At 38.5% G+C, this 21,791-nt stretch overlaps 1 protein-coding gene and 1 long non-coding RNA gene across 2 annotated transcripts; one reads left to right on the forward strand and one right to left on the reverse strand.

Moving 5' to 3' along the window:
* Positions 1-198: 198 nt before the first annotated feature.
* cuedc2 (CUE domain containing 2) lies at positions 199-4,653 on the reverse strand. The gene is made up of 9 exons (XM_042433328.1): positions 4,510-4,653; positions 3,635-3,721; positions 3,390-3,533; positions 3,205-3,266; positions 2,944-3,077; positions 2,615-2,782; positions 2,432-2,496; positions 2,284-2,344; positions 199-2,180 (listed from the first exon to the last, which is right to left on the reverse strand). Exons 2-9 carry the CDS (start codon positions 3,706-3,708, stop codon positions 2,034-2,036), a joined length of 855 nt encoding a protein of 284 aa, XP_042289262.1. The 5' UTR covers positions 3,709-3,721; positions 4,510-4,653; the 3' UTR covers positions 199-2,033.
* Positions 3,732-16,947, forward strand: LOC121911651. Its single transcript, XR_006099919.1, has 5 exons — positions 3,732-4,086; positions 9,162-9,382; positions 10,953-11,056; positions 11,876-12,019; positions 15,299-16,947. It is a non-coding gene; the product is annotated as an uncharacterized LOC121911651 (long non-coding RNA).
* Positions 16,948-21,791: the final 4,844 nt, after the last annotated feature.

Genomic DNA, 21,791 nt, shown 5'->3' on the forward strand with positions numbered 1-21,791 from the left:
TTCATTCCATGCTCTACAGTAACGCCATCATAATAATTAAAGACAACATTGCTGCTGATAATGATCAGTAACAACACATCTTTTCAACACTACTGTTACACCTATACTCAGGAAAATTATATTATACCACCAATCAAACACATTTGCTTATAATTTGCCTCGAATGGTTGCAGAAATGAACACAAATAAACAACAGTATAACAAAAACCCTGACTGATCCATTTATCCTAATGTACTATTAACAAGATTAAAATGAGAATCCAATCATAATCCAAAAATTCTACAACCGACAGTCACAAGTGAAGCAAAATTCACAAAACACAAATGAGATTAAAGGAGCTGTGATAGAGGACCACTTCAGTAGCACGAGGTAAACAGACCCTGAAAGCACACAACAGTCCTCTTCACGATAAACACATGATCCGAGATGTTCCAAATCTAAACATTTATATCAAAAATAAAGACAATGCTGTTTGAACTTTGAAATCAAGTCCTCCAGCAGTATGTTATCATTTAAGGGGGAGTCACCGTCCTCCATTATGCCAATAATTTACAGTGCTGTAATAGTTTGTACATGCCTTGAGAATTGAATTTGTTTTGCTAGAAAATTAATTACTAGTTATTTGATAGTTATACGTTTTCCATTACAGTTGAGTAATAAAATCCTTTTTTAAGGTTTGTAAAAATGAGTGCACCCCTTTGAATCTGAGGTTAGTTGTGTCACTGACAAATATTTAACATTTGCTCTTATGCTGCTCATGTCTCAGTCATAGCAACAGGTTGTCAAATCTCACTTTTGGATGGCTTTGGGCCAAGGTCATCATGTTTAAAATTTTTTAGTGTATTTTTCAGTTTTTTGTTTTAGAAATTTGAACAAAATAATTTCTTATAGTGTAAAACATTGCATATTATAGCACAACTTTCCTTCATTTGCCCTGTCTAAGCAGGTCTGCAATGATACAAAAAACGATCAGGACTACGCCCTTCCTCTCGTGGATTCCAAGCTAGCAGCCAATTTACTTGTCATGAGGACTAACCAACGCTGTACTCGACTACTTTGAATACAAACCTGCTTCATTAAAGACATAACTGGATAATTCTACTAGGTAAAACCCAGAAACCCCTGAAATCTGGAACATGGACTGATTAAAAAAAAAAAATCAGTTCAATAAAGTTATCCAGATACAGCAACTGAGTAAACCTGCCTCCTAACATTCAGTACGGTACATACTAGTCTCAACTTTGTGAGAAAACACTACTAGAAACATGATTTTTGTAGCACAACCAGGAGAGGCCACATCTTAAACTCTTAGTGAGGACTGATGTGCGCATCCACTGTACAAATGTTCATAAATTATCGTTATCTCTCAGACAAACCAGTTTTGTTTAAAAAACATTTTGCAGCTCAACAAATTGTCCAAAAACACAAGGCTTGAACAAACATTTTCACAGCACTGCATTCCCGCGAGATGTAAAAATAAACCTTTCTAAATGACTGGCATCGATGATTGAACACGTACATATACAAAAAGCAGTTGAGACCTGTAATGTCCAGAGGAAAGTCTAAAGCACCACTAGAACTTATTTACAAAAATGAAAATAGATTCATCCCTACAACATCCTCTCATAAATATGAATCCACACTGTAAGTTAAGAATATACAAAAAAAAAAAAGAAAATTAAAAAGGTAAAAAAAAAAGACTGTCAGTGCAACATCAGACCTGCTGAGATGGCAAAAAGTAGATGCTGTTACACAAACACAAGTTACAACATTCCCACCAAAATATCACACAAAATTCCAAAAGCTCCACAAGAAATCAAACAGAGAAATAACTGAAACACTGTCAACAAATGTTTTAACCAAGGCAGATAACGGTAACATTTTTTTTTTAAAAAATAAGCCACTGACACACTAACAAATACCTTCTTCTAGCTGGGAAATATCTAACAAATTCAGGCTAAATAAACTTAATACATTAAAAATAACGTAAACAATATTGTCAGTAGCTGCTCTTATAGTGGTGTGCTTGTCATCAATGGAATCTGTACTTTCGTGCAGGCTTGAGGTTAACGTACGTCTTCTTCATGTCCTCTGTCTCGTTTGTCTTCACAAGCTGATATCGCTCTCCTTTTGTGGTTACCACCTGATTGCTGTGGTACCGAACCAGCTTCTTTGGAGCCTGCAGAAGTTACACCAGAATGCATGAAACAAATTTGATAAGCTATATTTGTGAACGTGGTGATAAGCTACATTGAGAATATGGCCTATGAACAGGGACTTACATCTTTTGGGGCGACAGGCCGGTGTGTTTTTTTATCATCTTCCCTGTCAACCAACATGTACCTATGGAGATGATCCACAACCATGAGCAAGACCGCTAAGAAGTGACGGCAATTCTGCTCTTTTCAGGATAACAGCATTCTTACTTACTTCTCAAGGATGCTCTCTTTAAGTTTCTGGTCTGCCTGTGAGGAAATGTTTTTCCCATGGTTTACCTGAGGAAACAGAATAGACTTGTCATTTCCAGGTGGCAACATTCGACATCAAATCAGACTGCTAACATACACAAAGACAGAGACAGTGGCTGTGTTTCTGTGTATTGAAGAGACTCACATTAAGAGGAGTGGGGCTGAGTTGGACATCACCCTCTATAATAAGGCGCACAGCTTCCTCCATGTCTCCTTTGGCAATAGACAGGGCACTGCGGGCCTCGGACAGACTACACTTGGGAAACATCTCCAGCAGGTGCTGCTCCTGGGCCTCCCACTCAGACACTGACACCTAGAAAAATACACATTTATATTGCTTAATGTTTTAGACTACTGCAAACAATATCAACAGCAGGACACATGGGTACCACGTTTAATCATAGCAATTCAGAACTTTAAATGCATCAAAAAAAGAAAAGGAAATGATACACTGATATGTGCTTAGATGATTACCTTGGCAGTGGCGCCCTCTGTCTGTGTTTTAAGGCACTGCGTTTCTCTCCCTGGTGGAGGTGCACTGGGCAGGCTGGTGAGTTTCAGTGAAATCTCATCTGTCCTTTCTTTAGGCACACTGTTTTCTTCTTCAGCTAAAAAGAAAAACAAATCAACATCAACACACTGTAGTTTAACTGTTGGGCTAATGACATCTTTGGCAACATTATGAAAATGAGAAACCGACTTGGAAAAGGTAAGAAATAATATTAGAAACACTACCTGAGGTCCGAGCTGTGGCTAGTTTTGAAGCCAGGTTGAACATCATTTCACATACTTTGACACTGTGAAATGAAAAAAAAACTCCTTAGTAAAAACAACAAATGCCAGCATAACGCAGTTGTTTAGTCTTGTTATCACTAACACGGCACATTCAGAATAGAAAGAATGTGTGACTATCTGCTTACCTGTCAATTTCAGCAAAGCCAGGTATGTATGCTTCCAGCATCTCTGCAAAGACCTCCACATCAAAGTTCTCCTCAACGCTCTGCTGGGAGCCAAGGTCCTCCAGGACCCCAGTGATGTAAGACAGAAGAACATCATCCAGCGTGCTGCATTGAATTGTCAGAAAGAGGTTAAGTAAAACCGATTAAACAAGTGCTTTATGTAAAGATGCACACAAAAAACTGGGGTGTTTTTTTTTTTTTTTTACCTGAGATCTGCATCAGGAATATAAGTCTGGATAAATTCGTGCAGCGCACTGTGGATGATTTTGTGGAGGTCCATTGCGTTCTCCTATCTGTGCAGCAGATGACATACAGAGTTAACAGCAAATGGTCAAGTCAGTTATGATGAGCAGCAGCGACTGCAAACCTCAAATAACACAACAGAACAGTTGCTATGCATTTACCAAATATGGCACAGCGTGGGCAGACTTACATGAAGAGGTTACAAAAGCATTTCTTACGAAAGCTCAGTTGTGAAAGCTTGCTGGCACTGCAGTAGTGGTCAGTTTGACTATTTTTATGTACGACCTCACACTGCATGAATTTCTCACTCTGTCCGTAAACTTATTATTCGTCTAAACAAAAAAACTGACCTGAATGCAACAATAACTAACATTAAAAACATCGAGGAAGCCACTAAACGTCTTCATTATACAAAGTAAGTTAACTGACATAACGTTTACCTTACTCTAATGTGAAACAATATAATAAGCTTGCTAACGTTAGCATTTCAGCTGACTACTCGGACAGCAGTTACCAGCCAGCGGTTGATGTTAGCGTTAATTATCAACGCCATAGAAAAAAAGCTATCATAAGCTAAACCATTCACCACAGGACAGTCGTGTTATCATCTATAGTTAGCTTATTGTTCTGCTCACTGTCAAGATTTTATCAGCGTCCATTCATCAACAAGGTCAACATTCATCCTCTAGGAGAAATAACGGAAGGCTGTTAGCTAACTAGCTAAGTGTTGTTTTGTTAGCTAACAACAACTGCTAGCTAACGGCTAGCGCGTAACACCAAACAAACCTCAATTGTTTTTTTTTTTACATCGGAGCGACCCTAAATGGAGCACACTTACTGTGACACAAACTATGGGGACATGAAGATGAAAGTTTTCCCCAAATGTATTAGGGGGAGGCTGGTCAGTGCAGTGGTTACAGGCTTTCTGTCCGTGCTGCTCGTTAACCCGCACGATTCAAAACATGGTCACGTCATTTCCTTTGATTGTAAACAGCTGCAGCTCTTCTACTCCAAATATGTTTGAATGTAATTAATTTATTTTAGATTTCATTCATTATTTCTCTCCTTTTCATAAATGCTAACTTTCTTTTAATCCATTATTGTATATGGGCACAAAGACAATCCAATATCAGTTCAAGACTGCGATGAGGCATAGAAACACTAAATGGATCAAAATATCATCATCATCATCATCATCATCAACAACAACAATGAAAATATTACAATAATAATAATAATACATAATCTTTTTAAGCAGTTCATGTATTTACCCTGTTCCCTGTTCTTTGTTTTACCCTGATTTTTTTTTTTTTTAGAACTAGACAAGTTATTAAACATATATTAAAAAGATAGATAAATCTGATTGACAAGAGCCGTGACAATTAGGGTTAGGGTTTTCTATTGAACGGATTATCAAAGGTTTACACCACCCTCTCAACCCGATTGAAAATTCCTTACGATTGGGCCAGTCTCTTCTGATTGAGGTGGTTACCTTAAGGTGGCATTTTTATTCTGATTGGGCTATTATTCTGATTATTAGTGGGATGTTAGAGTAAACATTGCCACTGTTCACACTGGCAAACTTGACTGTCTTTCCACCTATAATTGTCAGTCTTTACAGTTTGAGTACTTGGTATGGAAGTTAGTATGCAAACAGACTCTTTTGTCGTGGAATTGCTGCTAAAACATTGGACACAAACACAGAAATACAAGCACAGACACTGGTTGATCTGAAGATTAATTAAATTATTATTGATCAATAAGGAGACAGAACTCACACAAAGCCAATCATTCCTCTATCTCGCTATATAAAGCCAAACTGACCTTTTTATATTCTTTAGAGACAAAGAAATGATCATTGATTGGTCAAATCATACAAATTTATCGATTACAGCCAATGGCAACAACAGCCACGAAATACATTTACATGCACATGTATGTTAACTAAGAGCCATATCACCTAAAGACACAAATCAAGGAAGAGCCCCAAGTCATATGTGGCCTCCGACCCCTTAACATGTCCTGTTTACTCCAAGACACAGAATGGTACCTTATTTGGGCCTAAGCCAGGATGGAAAGAGAGGAGTGGGCCTCCTAAGGCACATTCCTTCTCTCAGGAACCTGCAAACATTATCAAGGGAGAAAAGTGATGATTATCCTTGCACATCTCTGCACATTAAATTGATAAGACAGTCCTTTGGTCTTTGATTACCTTTACAGTCTCAGTGGACTTAACTCTTTTCAGTGCAGCACAGTGCATGTATCAATCCGTCCCTTGTCTTCATGACAAAATATACCAAAATAAATGAAAAGGAGGGAATGACATCATTACACAAATACTTTGAATAAAAAGGGGAAGAGGACAAAGTGCCGAGAGCTATTCCAACGCAGCCTTTTTATGGTTAACCATATAATGTCTGCATTTGAATAACTTAAATTAGAATTTGGACAAATGTTTCTTTTATCTTATCATCAACATTTCATATTTGATATGCTATCCCACACATGCAGCCCACAATGGATTCATTAAGGGGAAGTCTGCATCAACCACACACACAATCTAATCTGTGGTGTTCAAAAATGGTTCAAGGTCATATTAACTCTCTCAAAAATGTGAAATCTTTTGCAGGTGCTCCAGCTGTTATAAAACATTTTGTCAATGGGAGATCACATTTTATTTTTTTCCTCACATCCCACAGAAAACATAGGTTAGTAGCAATTAATTAGTTAACGTGTGGTTAAGACTTTCTGCTCAATAAATGTGAGGCTTTCTGTTACCCATCTTTGGCTCCTGACTCAGCGTCGGTCTAACCTACATTAGGCCAGTAAATAGTCTACTCTCACTTGGACATTATCTTATATCTTTTGCTGGATCCATACATAGTTGATGATCAAGGTGTTATCTGAGGCAGCATCAATGATGTCATCAGATCCTGCTCTCAGTTACCTCCGCCTGTGTTGGTATTATAGCAGATATGTACCTGTAAATCATTAATGCCCATTCAATTGTTTCCTCACTCTCCTGGCGGTATCTCTTGCCGGCTGTAGTATTTCATCGGGAAATATGGTACACGCTACTGATAAAACAAGCAAGAACAATTCTCAACTTGGCTGAACTCTGTTTCAACTCTGAGCTCATGGCTAGACAGGTGGGCTGAGGTGGCGGGGGAGAGCGTGTAAAACCTACAGCAAAGGAGAGCATCTAGTTTTTCTCAGTGTATCAATGGCTGACACTGGGCGGAACACACTAAAAAATACATGCGCATACTCAGGGCTTCAATACAGTATATAGTTATATAGTTATTTTATGGTCACATTTATACATAAAAATATACAATCTCAAGCTTCAGGCAACATTTACTTACACTTTTATATAAGTGAAATCTTCACCGTAGTGTCATGTCACATTTAGCTCTGAACAAAAACAAATGATCTTAAAGCCACCCTGGAGCTCAAACCATATTTTCCTTATAGAGAAATGAATAATAAATGCATAAATGTAAATATTAACATGCTGACAGACCTACTAGAGCTGAAACAAAACATATTCTGACACAAGGTGGCAGCATTGAGTTATTAGTGACAACAGAGACTTATCTAACCAGTTTCTGGAGAGATGGTTTCCTCTTGAAAGGTGCAAGTAAAAACAAACCAACAAAACAGATTCATCGCTAATATCAGATTAACAGAAATGAAATGCTCTTATTGTCATTTTAAAAATAGGCCTAATTATTTTATGATATACATCAACCCAAAAACACAAAAGTTTGGAGTAGAGTTCATCAGTACAGAAGCAACATTAGTGCGCTCAAATATGGTTGTTTAAGTCTTACATTTTTCTGATTTGCCTTCATAAGCAAGAGCTTCACAGTTTTGTGCATGTTTGGGCTGAGCAGTTGGTGTAAGAGTGTGTGCTTGTGTGTCAGTGAGAGAAAGGAGAGAGAGAGATGCATGTTGTGCTGGCTGTGCTGAAGCATCCTCAGCCAGTCATGCACTTATCCAATCAGTAATTCCAACTAAATTTCTGCATAATTAGACAAGAAAAGCGAGGAAATATCAGATCATATTTCACAAAGATGAACATAGAACAAATATCATATCAGCATCAATTTGAAGAGCCCTAATATTTAATGATAAATGTTTACATATATATAATATATTTGTCTTGGAGTTAGTATTGCTGCACACCTCCTTAAACAGTTTTACATGAGAATAAAATATCCTGAAAAACATACAAACATATTGTTGTATAATCACACACAGTACACACACACACACACACACACACACACAAACATTTCAAATCCATGTGTACAGATCTCTCTAATAGTAACAATGAAGATATTGCATTACACCTCTCGCCTCAATCACCCTTATTATTTAAAATTTCCGTAGTAGGAGACATAAACAAGTTGAATATTTAAGTTTAAAGGAAACACATTCTTAGTTGCAGTCATTGTTTTGTGCATGTGTGTGAAAAATAGATAGTAAAACAGATATTTAAATATATTTGCACATTTTCTTCTATAAACTATACAAGTTTGAAATAAACACAAGAGCAATACTCTCAAAGCAACAAACACTCCTGTTAATTATTTGAGGCTATTCTACAAATGTCTAAGAGGTTTTGTATTCAAAAACGGAAGAAATAATTTTTAAAACTCTTTAACTCATATATTACATTTTGCTGTAAGTGGAGGACAAACCTTAATATGTGCTAACACATTTCTGTTCCTATATGGCTGGGTATAATCAAGCATGTCATACAACAATGTCGAGCCAGGGCACATAATGTGGATATTGTACTGGTGGCACAGATTTCCATTTTCATTCAGACAATGGGGACTGGGGGTTGGCTGGGGGGATGTCTGTGCAAAAAAAAAAAAAAAAAAAAAATTTTACAATTCTCATCAGAGTCACCAAAACACTGCCAAATTAATTACCCTTTACCCAACTTTTTGACAATAATGCTCAGAGCTGTCTGTCGGAGCAGTATTATTCTATTAACGTTTGATTTGCAGTTCAGGCAGAGTGACTTCATATTTAGATTTTATTGTATTTTCTTATTGAATGTGTAGCATTGCATCCACAATAGAATGGCAAAGAATTATTTGATATTTTCAGTTGAATCACCTGTGCAGCAGAGATCGGATCAGCACATTATTTGGAGAGAGAATTTGTTAAAATTTTTAAACACTTAATGTATCTGTTCCAAAGCATCACAAAAGGTGCATTTACAGAGTGAATTCAAGCACAGTGCAGTTTAATTAATTGAAACTTTTACAATCTAACCTTCACAATCATAATCCATCTTTAATCAACTCTAAGACTTACTGATAATTTCACCTCTCTCTACTTGGTTTTGAAGGTGATTTAAAGTGGTATTGTGTAGATTTTACAAAAGTAAACTGTTAATAATGCTTGTGAAATCAAAGGTGGCATATGTCATTAATACATTTTTTTACCTTTGCACTTTTTTTCTTTATCAAGAGCTGCAGGTTGGTGACTTGAAGGGACTTGGAGCATGAGCGTGAGATTAGCTGGCTTGTTGTCCGAGGGCGAGGCTGACCTGATCCAGATCCGGGCCACCTGTGTGGGCTAGCCTGCCCTCCCGTCTGCCTCCCGTCCTGTCTCCAGGAAGTGGTCACCAGGCAGCTCTTTGCCACTTTTTTTTTTTTTTCTCCCCTTCAGCCTCCTCAACCGGCCTCAGGGTACGCAAGAGTGAAGGTCTATACAGTACATGTAGACCATGAAGCTTGCAAAATATTTGGATTTCATATCGAAATCAAACTGAGCAATAATTTTATTTAATAAAGAAAAACTGACACGACCTCAGAGATGCATATACAGTAGATACATTTTCAGTGAATTACTTAATAAAGTCAAATAATTAAAATGTTAGATGCTTTTTTGCAGCAGTAAAGTTTTGTTAGGCATATCTAGAACAGACGGGTATATTAAGTAGGGCAATTCAGTATACAACTAGCTTAGGTTCATCTCAGTAAATGGGTTGGTCTGTCTTGTCTTGGTCTGTGTGTCTCTGTTTAGCAGTCGATAGGTTAACCTGCCCATGGCATCCATCTTGTGTGGCCCCCCTCGCATTACCATTGATCTGAGGGAAATAAAGAGCACACGTGTTATTATATACAGCCCAGAAAAACGCCCTCTCATAGTGATGGAGTGAACAGGCCAAATGTATGAAATATTGCCCCTCTGACACATTCTGTCTTCCTGTCAATAGTGCAGCCTTTGCCCACAACCTGGATCAATAGGGACTTATCTTTTCATGATAACACATAACGATGTTGTCTGTTGTCTTTTTCTGATATTGAAGTTCTAATTCTATCCCTCCGCCTTTTTTTAAATCATCCATACTGATATGATTTCGAAATGTCTAACAATAACAATTTCTCGTTTTTCTTGTTTTTTTTTTCCTAAAGAAATAAAATAAGCGTGGACCCGCTAGTCTGAGATGTGCCAGTTACAAATTTACATGTTGGTTTTCTGGACATTTCTCTGAAGCTTTTGGGGGTCTCTCATGTGTGAGACTGCTCAGCGGAGAGAAGACACCCCTCTGTAGAAACATCTGTTGTGGAAATGGCTGTCAGACTGCCTTTTGTGGGCTCCGTCTCTTCTTTGCACAGAGATTGTCATTTGTTTTGATCATTTATGAGGGTGAAAGAATAATGATAAAAAATCTGGAGGATGTACCCATGCAGTTGAGCAGTCTACAGTTGGGCCGTGTGTGTGTGTGTGTTTTTTTTTTTAATAGAAAGGAACATTTCTCTCAGATTTAGTAGCATAGTGGCCTGCACATTGAGGCATGTCATGTAACTATGTTATTTAATATAAAAGTAAACTATAATGTGCTGTGAGTGATATGACAAAGTCAAGTTTTTAGAAAGATTTTTTGCAGTTAACCATTTCAGTAAGCATACATTCCCTGTCTGTAAGTGTTATAGACAAGCTGCTTAAAGATGATAACCTAAAATGGTAATTATTCATGATGTTGTGATTGTTATCACATGTGGAGGAAGTCACTGTCTCATATTGTTTAGAATGATTTCATTGTGGGAAATGCAATTTGCATCAAGAATGAAATACCTACTGTACTCCTTCATTCTGGGAGGTTTATACAAATACAATACAAAGTCACTCACACCAAATGCTGTAAATAAGTACAATACCACACATAAGAGCTGATCAGGACAAAACGTTGCTGTCTTGGTCCTTGAAATTTATTGTCAACAAATGACAACACAAGCTTTGTGTGTTTTTCAGGGCCCAGGGTGCGGTGACGCCACCGTTCTCCACCTACGCAGGAAGTGTTTTCAGAGCACCTGTCCAGTAGTGCCACAAGGCACATCACCTCTGTGTACACCCAGGTCAGCTGCCATTTATCTTAGTCAAGTAGCTCTTTCAGCTAACTCCTTTTCACCGCTGAACGGTATTGTCCGGTCAAAACACAAGAGGGAGCATGCATACAACCATCCCGACTGAGAGTATTTCAAAATGACTTGTTTGATTACCTACAGTCAAGTTTCAAATAGTTGATGTACGGGTACTTCAGGTCACAGGTCAGGGTTTACGGTGTCACAGAGAACTGAAATGATTTTGACAAAGGAATTTGTCAGTTGAATAATATTGAGGGCTCTTGAAGTGACTAGAAAAAAATGTGTTATATAACATTGTTAAAAAATAAAAAACTGTCCCAAGAGTCTGTTCTGAGCTGTACTGAAGCACAGCATCAATATTCGATCACGTTACGTTAGCGCTGATGCAAGACATTTTCTCACATTTTCTGTTAACACACTGACTTTAGAGTCATGTCAATGATATGTCTGAGTGTAGGTAGAAGTTTCAGTTTTGATTTCTGTACATAAAGTACACATGTATATAAAGTAAAAGCAGACAAAACAATAACAAAATATGCTTTTTTTTGTAAAATATATTTAATTTTTTCTAACACAATAGAGCAAATTCTCTGTAAGAGAACAGAAACATTGTGCAAGAGACATGATTTAAAAGGTGTAAAAGACATCTACATTTAAATGATCCATAACAGCAAGATCCCCGCATGAATTAATGGGATGCCTGTTTGTGATTCGATGATTTTCCTGCTGAACAGGTGAGTGTTTCAGCAGAGTGACACCTCATAAACTAGCTGATAACCTGTTCCTTGTGTCTTCTTATCTGTCTTCCAGACAATCCCTGGTCCCTGAGCACGCTGTCGTTTCCCCTCGGGCCCATTATCAGATCCCCTCTGTAGGCTCCCAGCAGCTGCAGTTATTGTGGAAGACTCTACTTTTATAGCCCCATGATGTCTGTGACAACACTAGCTTTTATGAGTGAGTACATGTTGTTTTGTGGTCGTTGGGATGGTAGTTTCCTCTTTTTTTTTAGTTTTGACTGAGAGGACTTGATATTTTTTTTCTTTTTTTCTTCATCAAATAAAATCTAATAAAAAATCCTTATTCCATTTTTTAAAACTAACTACATACATTAAATGAACAGTTGCTTGGAGACAACTGAAGAAATATAATAATTTCAGCTCTCTAGCCAGTTTTAAAGACTTAAAAAATGAGCCAGTATCTAATAATGGTGTTTACACAAAATCAGAAAAGTGTGAATAATAAAATAAACATAACATAACAAAACAAAAAAGGACAAGGCTGAGAAAATCCTATTGTAGAATTTAATGCTGAATTTAATGTTGAGGTTATTTTCAAATATGATATCATTAATCATCTTTTTCCACTGATGTTTCAGCACTGATCGGCCCCCTCGCGCTATCTGTGGGAAACGCGTTATCTCCCTCTGCCATTCATGTACACATTTATTGGATTCCAAGTCTCTGGGATCAATCTTTTGGCCACCAGAGGAGCATAACTAATGGCAACATTAGAATGGCTTTGTGAGAGGGACTGGCCGGATGCGGGTTAACCAAGCAGGAAATAATCTTGGATTTTATATCCTGCATGAATGGCCATAGGATATGCTGAGAATAAATTAATCCCCCCCAAAATTTTAGCAGTGAGGTTATCTTTTGAATGAAACAGTTTCAGCGGGGCGGGCGGTTTGTTTGGCTGAATTTTTTCTTGAGAGGGGGTGTTGCTCCCTGCATGCACACATGTGGAATTTCTTGGCAGATAATGACCGTCATCTTAATGCTCTGCCAGGGTCAGACTATCTATTCTGTCTCTGACCGCAGGTCTAGACGGCCTTCCTCTGGAAAGCCTTTTTTTCCCCTTCCTCTTAAAGACCCACTTCTATTTTCCTGTTGTGCCCAAACAAGGATTTTATAAAACGGGTGACATCGCCACACAAGCTGTCTGCCGAATCCCCATTAATTAAAGTGACGTTTAAAGCCTTCCTCAGACACTAATAAACCCCCTCTCCATTAAGATCCTCCTAATTACTGTGTGCAAAGGAAAGGGGGACACACACAGACAGACAGTGTGGAGGTAAGCCTGCTGGCATTTGGCCCCATAAGCTGAGCGCCACACAAAAGAAAATGTCCCCTGGGTTACCCATCCTACCAGAGAGATTCCTTTTATTTTTTTTTTCAACCTCGCTCCCCCTCTCCTGTTTTCTTCTTTATGAATGAAAGTATATGACATATGGGGCTGAGAGTGTCCATTCATAGAGCTGGTGGAATGTGTGAATACGGGCTTTGAATGAGGCATGAATCACAGCCACCTTATTAGTCACTAAACAGTCTTTTGACATTACCATTGTTTAAATGTGCAGGGTGGAAGTGAGAGTGCTGTCATCTATAAACACCCGTTCACTCAGGTGACGCTGATTAGAAAAGATAGATATTCAGTGTAAACGGAGAGATGAAGGGATGTTCTCAGAAAGCAATATCGAGCATTTTTCCTGTGATATCAGTGGACTAATTAAAAGACACAACAAGGAATGTTTATTTTATAAAAGGCTTCAGTTGCCACGTTGAATGATAGCTCCGTGTTAGTCTCATATGACTTTATAATGGCTGAAATTGATGTGGACAAGAGACTCTCATATCGTTGCACGTCACACACTGAGCCACAAGCACAGAGTGTGTGGACAGTTGCTACAGGTTCGGTGGCAGAGGCCTGCCCAGAAAGGTTAAACATGTTTGGTTCATGTCCTGGTCTGCAGATTAATGACATTAACGAAGTTTCCATTAGTTGTGCAACTGGGGGAGACATGGGCGTCCATGCGGAAAGCCACATGACCAAAGCAGAGATAAGAGAAAATGAAATACGTCTTCGCAGAGACAGGAGGGGCCAGGAAGTGCCACTCCAAATTAGCCGAAGGCCCAGTTTGTTGTTACTTCATTAACCCAACAGCCCCGGGAAAAATAAAAAAGCGGGGTCACAACCTTTAGCAACGGGGAGGCCTGAAATTTGTAAAGAGAGGCTCCTTCAAACTTTAGCTAGATGCAAACTATTGACACAATACAGACAAGTGTTTATGAGGGATTGTTGCCATGTAAGGAAAAAGACAGTCAATCTCACCATAACTTTTAGCATTTTACCTCAAACAGTTCTTTTAGGATAGTACTCAATTTTAGATGAATCCAGTTATATTTGCTGCAATGTCATATGTAGACCATGAAAAAAAACACCACGTTGCTGTTTTTTAATGATCCTGCAGGGTAATTATCAACATGTATTCCGTTTTATATGCTTTTGTAAACTTTGTTTGCTTGCGACATTTAATGCAACACCATCCAACATTGTTGAATAGTGATTAGTGTCCTGACAGGTTGCTGGAAAAGAAGATATTTTTTACTTCTTTCAAAAAACTGATATGTTAAAAATGTAAATACTATAATATAAAGTTAATAGCCTATTTTGAAGGTATTGATAGTCAGTGGTTCAGTTAGTTTTCCTTTAAATTACATAAAATAATCAATTAAAGTTTGTGAGTAAAACTTAGTAAAAGTGACTTTGACTATTTGGTTTGGGCTGTAAAAGTTCATACAGTCATTGGTCAGCGAACCAGCTTTTAGTGCATGAATCACACAAAAACACTCTCTTGGAAAGAGAAACCTTACACAATATTACATTAACTATCCAACACCGGACAGTAAGATCTGTATTATAAATTCATGATCAGCTGCTCTACAAATGAGAATAAAACAGAATATTACTGAATCATAAATAGTAGATAATGTACATTGTGCTCTGTTTGTTCCTCTCTAACATTTGGTGGTGTCCTTCAAAAGAGAGCCGGGTTGTATAATGCCGTCCTTGTTGTTGTAACGCGAGCTGAGCAGTGGCTCTTTATTTGCAGGCAGTGACTTTATTAGAGTCTATGGTTACAGACCCTTGGAAGGAGGGCTATTGTATTCTCACCCCTTCTCTGGCAAACATACCTCTGCTGCTCTCCTCCTTTGTACACTCTTCATAACAAACAGGTCTGATGAATTCTGCACAGTGTGGGTAGAAATCTGAAGTTATCTGTAATACTTTGAGTTATTATTTGATTGATTAAAAGGAGGTGTAGTTTGTCAGCTAAAATTTTGGCCTTACACATGAGCATTCATCGCCATAGATCTATATTCTATGTTTATTTCTTAAAAAGTCACCTTAATTCTTCCTGCTCTTTCTGTCTTTTTCCCTCTCATACACACACAGGTACACACACATATACCTACTCAGCAACATGGATCAGGAGCAGCTGACTTGGCTAGAAACTCTGTGGCACAGGTAGACAGAAGCAGGGTCCAGCGAGTGTCTACTGAGGCTGTAGACACATCTGCCTGCTTGATTTCACCTGGTAACTGAGCATGTAGTATTTACTTCTCGGCTGAAATGCAATCAGGGGCTGCTAGCTGGCAAGGAAGCAATGAGCCTGCGATTAGGTGCAGGGTTTTTTTTCCCCCCTCAAGAAGTAAGGTAGAGTTTGAGTTGAAGAAATAAAATGGAAAAAAATGTATTACAATAGTTTGGCAACTCTCTGAAACTCCAGGTGGATTTTTAAAGGTAAAATTATATTAATTAAGCTATTAAAAAAGTATTTAGTTATTTTCAATATTTTAAAGTGATTATTTCTAACATTTGATATTAAAGCATTAAAGTTCTAGCTTCAACTAAAAAGATGCCTACCTTATGCATCATGATTCTGTGTTTCAAATACATCATTATGAGCTGTTTCACTGCTGACGACCAGAGCCTTGTGAATTCCTGATGATAAACGTGATTGTGACACTGCTGAGGCTCCTACGGTAGAGTGCTCCCCTGCGCACGTATAAACATTTTACATCCTCGAGACAAGAGTCACCTCTCTAATCTGTCTGAAGAAGTGTGTGGAGAGGCCCTTTATCCCACCCTGCTTTAACCGGTTGCTCACAGAAGAGCCATTTACCTCCACTAATGGGGGAATGAGTCTTTCACTGGGGCCCTGTTTGCCTTTTAGCACACTGAAAGAAACTTCGCCAGAGAGGAGACATTAAGAAAACCAGTTAACCTGGAGCGGTCTGTCTGGGAATGGATGGAGCTCCTTGGTGCCTTTTCAAGAGGTTTCTCTTCACAGAAACTATAAAAGTGTTAGATCAGCACTTTTCTCAGTAGCTCTGATGAAGACACAGTGGTTAAACAAATAGGCCTAAGTGGTTAGCCTTTTAGTCGTTGTTTATCCAGTTTGAAGGCTTTATGAAAATGTTGCTGCTGTAATAAATGAACCACTCAACATTCATTATACACTGTATCATTTCTGTTTATTACTATATGCCCTTTAACTCATATCCCAAGGTCTTATCATTGTAGCCTAGAAATTTTGTAAAAGTCAAGTACTGCAGTAACACATGACAGATTTTTTAACAAGCTTAAGAATCTACAGTGACAGTGAGGCTTATGTCAGCATACAAACATGTTCACAATGATAATGCTAACATGCTGATGTTAAACCGGTATTGAAATTTGGAGAGATTGCTTCTTAAGATGGAGGTATGAGGAGATGCACTTTAAGCCCAAGAGGGTTAAAGTCATATTTGATTTTAAATCAATAAATGTTTTTTTTTTTGGAAACAATTGTAAATTCTGTTCACAGATGGATGACTTGACTTTAAGGTACAGATGAACTTTGTAATTGCTTGGTACTATTCATAAATGTTAAAAAATGGAAATGATGTAAATAGGCTGTGCCTTGAAATACAAGTTTAGATACAGAATTTAATTGCCTGAATTGGAAGATGAACATTTAACTTTTTTATTGATTGATGGCTTCAGATGAAAATGTACATTTTCTGGATTATATTGTGTAAAGATTGGATGTTCCGGTTTAATGGCATAAATATTTTTCTTAGGGTTATTCACAATTTTGAATTTTGTAATTCTAGAGAATCAAATGATTTTGATGTTTTATTTTTTAATTAATTGGTCACATGATGAATCTGTGAAATAAATGGTTCACCAAGCACCAGAAGGAGAGATAGCCAAAAACATTTGATGAATAAAGGATGGTGTACTGGAGAAGAGTTGTACGACATGTTTTAATTTTGATAGCCGGTAGTATTTACCATGTTCACCATCTTAGTTTAGCGTGTTAGCATTCAAACATTTGTGATTAGCACTCAACAGAAAGTACAACTGAGACTGAAGGAAATGTCATTAGTTTTGTAAGTAGCCTATAGTCATAAACCAAACAACCAACTGAACAAAGTGAGATTTTGACCTGATAAGGGTGCTGGATGAAAAGTTTAGGGATCACCAAAGTGATTAATGCTGTACTAGATTTCATGGCAATCCATCCAATAGTTGTTGAGATATCTCAGTGCCACTGAGCCATGGTGAAAACACGGCTGCCACACTAAACAAATACTGCTAAAACAAACAAGGAGAACATATTCTTTCTCTCAAGCCTCTGTGGTGTTTAATTCTCACTCTAGTTCATATACTGTAGAGAAAGCAAATTATTGATTTTAGAGCAGTGGGTAACTCTGAATCAGGCAATAAAACCGCACTTGCCCTACAAGGAACCTGAGGACAGAGTCGTACCAGAAGGAACAGAAGCCCTACAACAATCACAACCAAGTCACTGTTACTTACCTTTGTTTGTGATAGTGGGGGCTTTTAACCCCCCAGACACTCAGTCTTTACTGACCATTTATGGAGCAATCCTACTGTGGCAGGAGTGCTAGACCAAGGTCATCAGTGGCTACAACCAGAGTGATGGGACAAATAAACACAAGAGGAACTCTGGAGAAGGTTGCTAATCAGGTGGGTTGCCACAATGGCAGGTGAGGGAGGAGCAGAGCTGGTAAATATCTGCATTTCAATCAGAGAATCTGCCTGTAAAGCAACAAAATGATTTAATAATCAGAATCAGAAACGCACAACAAAATGCATACTCCAACACACACACACATGCATGCAAAAGCATACAGAGACACACCAACATGCCCACAGAGGCATGCATGTGAAATACACACACACACATACACACACACACACACACTCTTGCTTGTGTTTCAACGGGTACGACAGATGCCGTATGGACTGTTGTATTCTCAGCAGTAAAAGAGGGCCCTGAGGGTCTCTGCTGTCTGACAGTACACCAGGGATCAGCTGTGACACAGTGACACCGCTCCCCTCATGTCACACACAATGCTGTCCTAACACCACTGCGTGTGTGTAAGTGTGTGTGTGTTGTGGGATTTCATCATGTCACATACACTGCAGCAGATTTATTCATGTCAGTATTAGGAGTTGTCAGTCTTTTGTGTACATGCACAGGGCAACATGCCTGCCAGTTTAAAGTTTTTTTTTTTCATTGCTTCAAATCATAGTTAAAAAAAAATGCATCAAACTGAATGTTTTGTTTGTATAATTTACATGTCTGCGTCCTCTCTGGTTAATTTTTTTGTACAGACACTCACAAGAAAGAGAGAGGTGCTGTGTGTTGTACTGCTCATGTTTGGCCAGTTGAGGCCATGCTTTCCTCAGGGTGAGCAGAGTCTGTCTCCAGCCTCAGCCTATACTGTCGCTCTGGAGCACTCTCTCCTCACAACAAAGCTGTATATGGGTCATGTAAAACGAAGCAAGCTCCTCATCTGCATATTCAACAGAAAGCATACTGTTTTGACAGTGTTGGCAAGTTAAAAAGTGCGTACACTTTTCTCAAGTTCTGTATACAGTTTTTAGATCCTGATTCTTTTTTTAGTGTTTCATTACATTTCCCGTATTTTTTCTCCATTATATTTGCAGTTGTAGTTACTGTACTACTTACAAACTTCCCAACACTTTGCAGGAACTACAACATCAAAATACTTCTGACATCAATAATTTAACAAACCATAAGGAGCCATTCTTCAGAGCAAGTTCTTGTACTTACATTTTACTGTGAATATGTCTATACATTTACTCAAAGGATTAGTCTGATGAGATTTTATATTAATCATCAATGCATTGATCATATTATTGTCTGTGTAGTCAAAGCCCGCCATAGATTATTCTTCTATGTAGTAGAGCTCTATTGTGGTCCAAAAACTATTTTAAAAAATGTAATTTTTTCCTCCTACATAAACTGTCATGCTGCCATCCGCTGCTGAAAATAGTCCCTTTAAAAATTCACTTTTATTTACTCCTGTTTAAGAAAAGTTTGCTAAAAACTATAGTACACCTGCTGTTATAGGAAATTATTTATCCTTCTGTAAAAACGAAAACTGTAAATGTGTGAGCCCTTTTTAAAGAAATACTTCCTCAGTAGGGACCAATGAGCTTGGGGCCAAGGCTGAGGATATCTGAACGTATATTGAGAGTAACTAATGCTCTGGTAGTTTTGGCCTTTTCATGAGATTTGTTGACAATAATAAAAACATAGAATATAGTGAGCCGAATTCTATAAGTCAAATTTTGAATGCAGGATTTTGAGTATTTCTGTCATTGTATTGTTCATTTTATGTTAAGGATAAAAAAGAAGTAGAAGTAATTCCAACAAATAGGAAGTGAATGTTGCTGCATTTTTAGCTAGAAGTGCACACTCTATATTTCATATTTTACTTTTAACATATTTACTTTAGCAATGATTATCATGGACATTTGGAGTAAATTATGTTTGATAGTGGAATTTGACATTTTTTAACACACATTTTGTTAAAAAGTATTAAACATGTCTGCAGCTTCAAATTTGGCTTCAAATTTGCACATAGGCTTACATAACAAACACACTGTTTATATTATACTTTTGTATATGATGTGTGTACATTACATATTTCCTCATAACATATATAAGACTAACTATATGAGTCCAGTTTTTGCCTCTTCTCTCAACAGTGGTGGTACATGCGCCATGCTGGTCAGTCTCTTTCCAGGTGCAGACCTTCTCCACTGAAAGCTACCATGAGCCTGTCAAATAAGTAAAGCCAGGGAGATGTGTGGCCTGTGAAAGGGATATGCTCACCCTGGTAGTGGGCTCAGAGACGCTCCTTTGTTTCCTGGCATGTCTCACATACTTTCAGAGGCCAGATAAGCCCCAGCACCATGAAACACTGCTTTATGTTTGGCCTCGGTAACGTCCCAGAGAGGGCAGAGTGGACTCAGAAGAGAGACCAGTCAGTGAGCAGGTAATATGTACTCTGTGTCACACCTTATTAAAGGGACAGATACAGTACATATAAGAACACAGGTTATGTATTCCTGAAAGCGCCTGCTGAAAAATACTCAAATAACCAAATATTCCCTCATGACTTCTCCCCACAATTCCTTCACCATCACTCAATTTTCTTTATTTTCTTCCCTCTTGTAGGAGAAAGGGTAAACTGGGACAGTGAAAGGCATGTAGGGGTGGGGGGGCCGGGGACGAGTGGAGGGAGAGGGATGTGGGGGTTTGGCTGTTTCCTGAAATCGGATTAGCAGCTACTCTACACTTAGACTGCAGGGACTGGGGCTTTAGTTTAGCCCAGCTCAAGACCACCCAACAGGTAAACAGGTACACTACTGTGGAGCAAGAGGGAAAGTGAATAGCGAAGGGGGTAGAGGATAAAAATACTCATGAGAGATGGATACGGTGAGAGTGCAATAAATACGATGCCAGTTGACAGGCTGCTGAAAGTGCAATTCTTAGTGTGGTTAATTTGAAATTAATTCTAAAACCTGCTTAATGGAGTGGTGGAAATTTAAGAATTGCAACAAATAAAAAAAGTAACAAAGAAAAGAAAAAAAACTCACCAAACCTTACTTACTTTTGAAATTTATTCTGAACAACCAATTTGTGAACTTCCCCTTCTCGAACCAACTCTCTGGACCTTCACAAAAGACCTACATATCTCAACCCCAGCCCTCCCCGCTCACCAAGATATCTAAACCTCACACTGTCATGCTGCTGCCACTGCATCCCACAGAAAACCTCCTGAAAATTAATTTTTGGCAACCGGCTTGCAAACACACTCTCCTGTCTGCTGCAAGCCACCAAGGCTTTGTTAGGCAGGCCTGCTCTGAGCCCAGAGCCTTCAAGACCCCCATTATGCAGCAGGACTCAGCGGGGCAGAAAGAGCAGGAGTGTTTTCGCCAGTCATGTGGGCACACAGGCATTATACACTCTTCAGTGGCACAGTAGATATTTTGTGAGTCTTACAAACAGAGGGGAGGCCTGCAAAGGCTGCAAGAAGAAGTTTTGATAATTGGGAGTTATATAAGTTCCCAAATCCTCACAGGAGGATTTTAAGTTTTCTCCCCTCCTTTTCCCCTATTGTGTGTTTTGAAAAGCTGTGTGTGAAGGCCCCACTGCGAAGGTGACAAATCCTTTGACATAAATCATTGTGTAAAGGTTAAAGGAATACAGTCAAGTGCTCAGGAAGAAGAGCCTCTAATTGCCTGCTTTGCTCCAGCTTTGCCGAGCAGTGTTTTACAAATTAAAAAACAGCTCTTGCACACTGCAGAGCATTTGTCTGTGTGTGCACGCATTTCATGCATGTGTGTTTGTGTGTCTTTGTTTACATGTGCTTTTGCGCGTGTCCACTTATGTCTCATTGTAAAAATAAACTTGCTCACAGCTGGTGTCAGGATCCACAGACAAGCATATCAGCTGCAGCTGGGCAGGAAGGAGCAAGGAGTTTTTACTAATCAGTGATGGACAAACTCAGGGCTCCCTGCATCTCAAACATCACTGCTTCTGTCAGGGGCCCCGAGT

The sequence above is a fragment of the Thunnus maccoyii genome, chromosome 14 (assembly GCF_910596095.1).
Source record: "Thunnus maccoyii chromosome 14, fThuMac1.1, whole genome shotgun sequence".
In the NCBI taxonomy this organism is placed as follows: Eukaryota; Metazoa; Chordata; class Actinopteri; order Scombriformes; family Scombridae; genus Thunnus; species Thunnus maccoyii.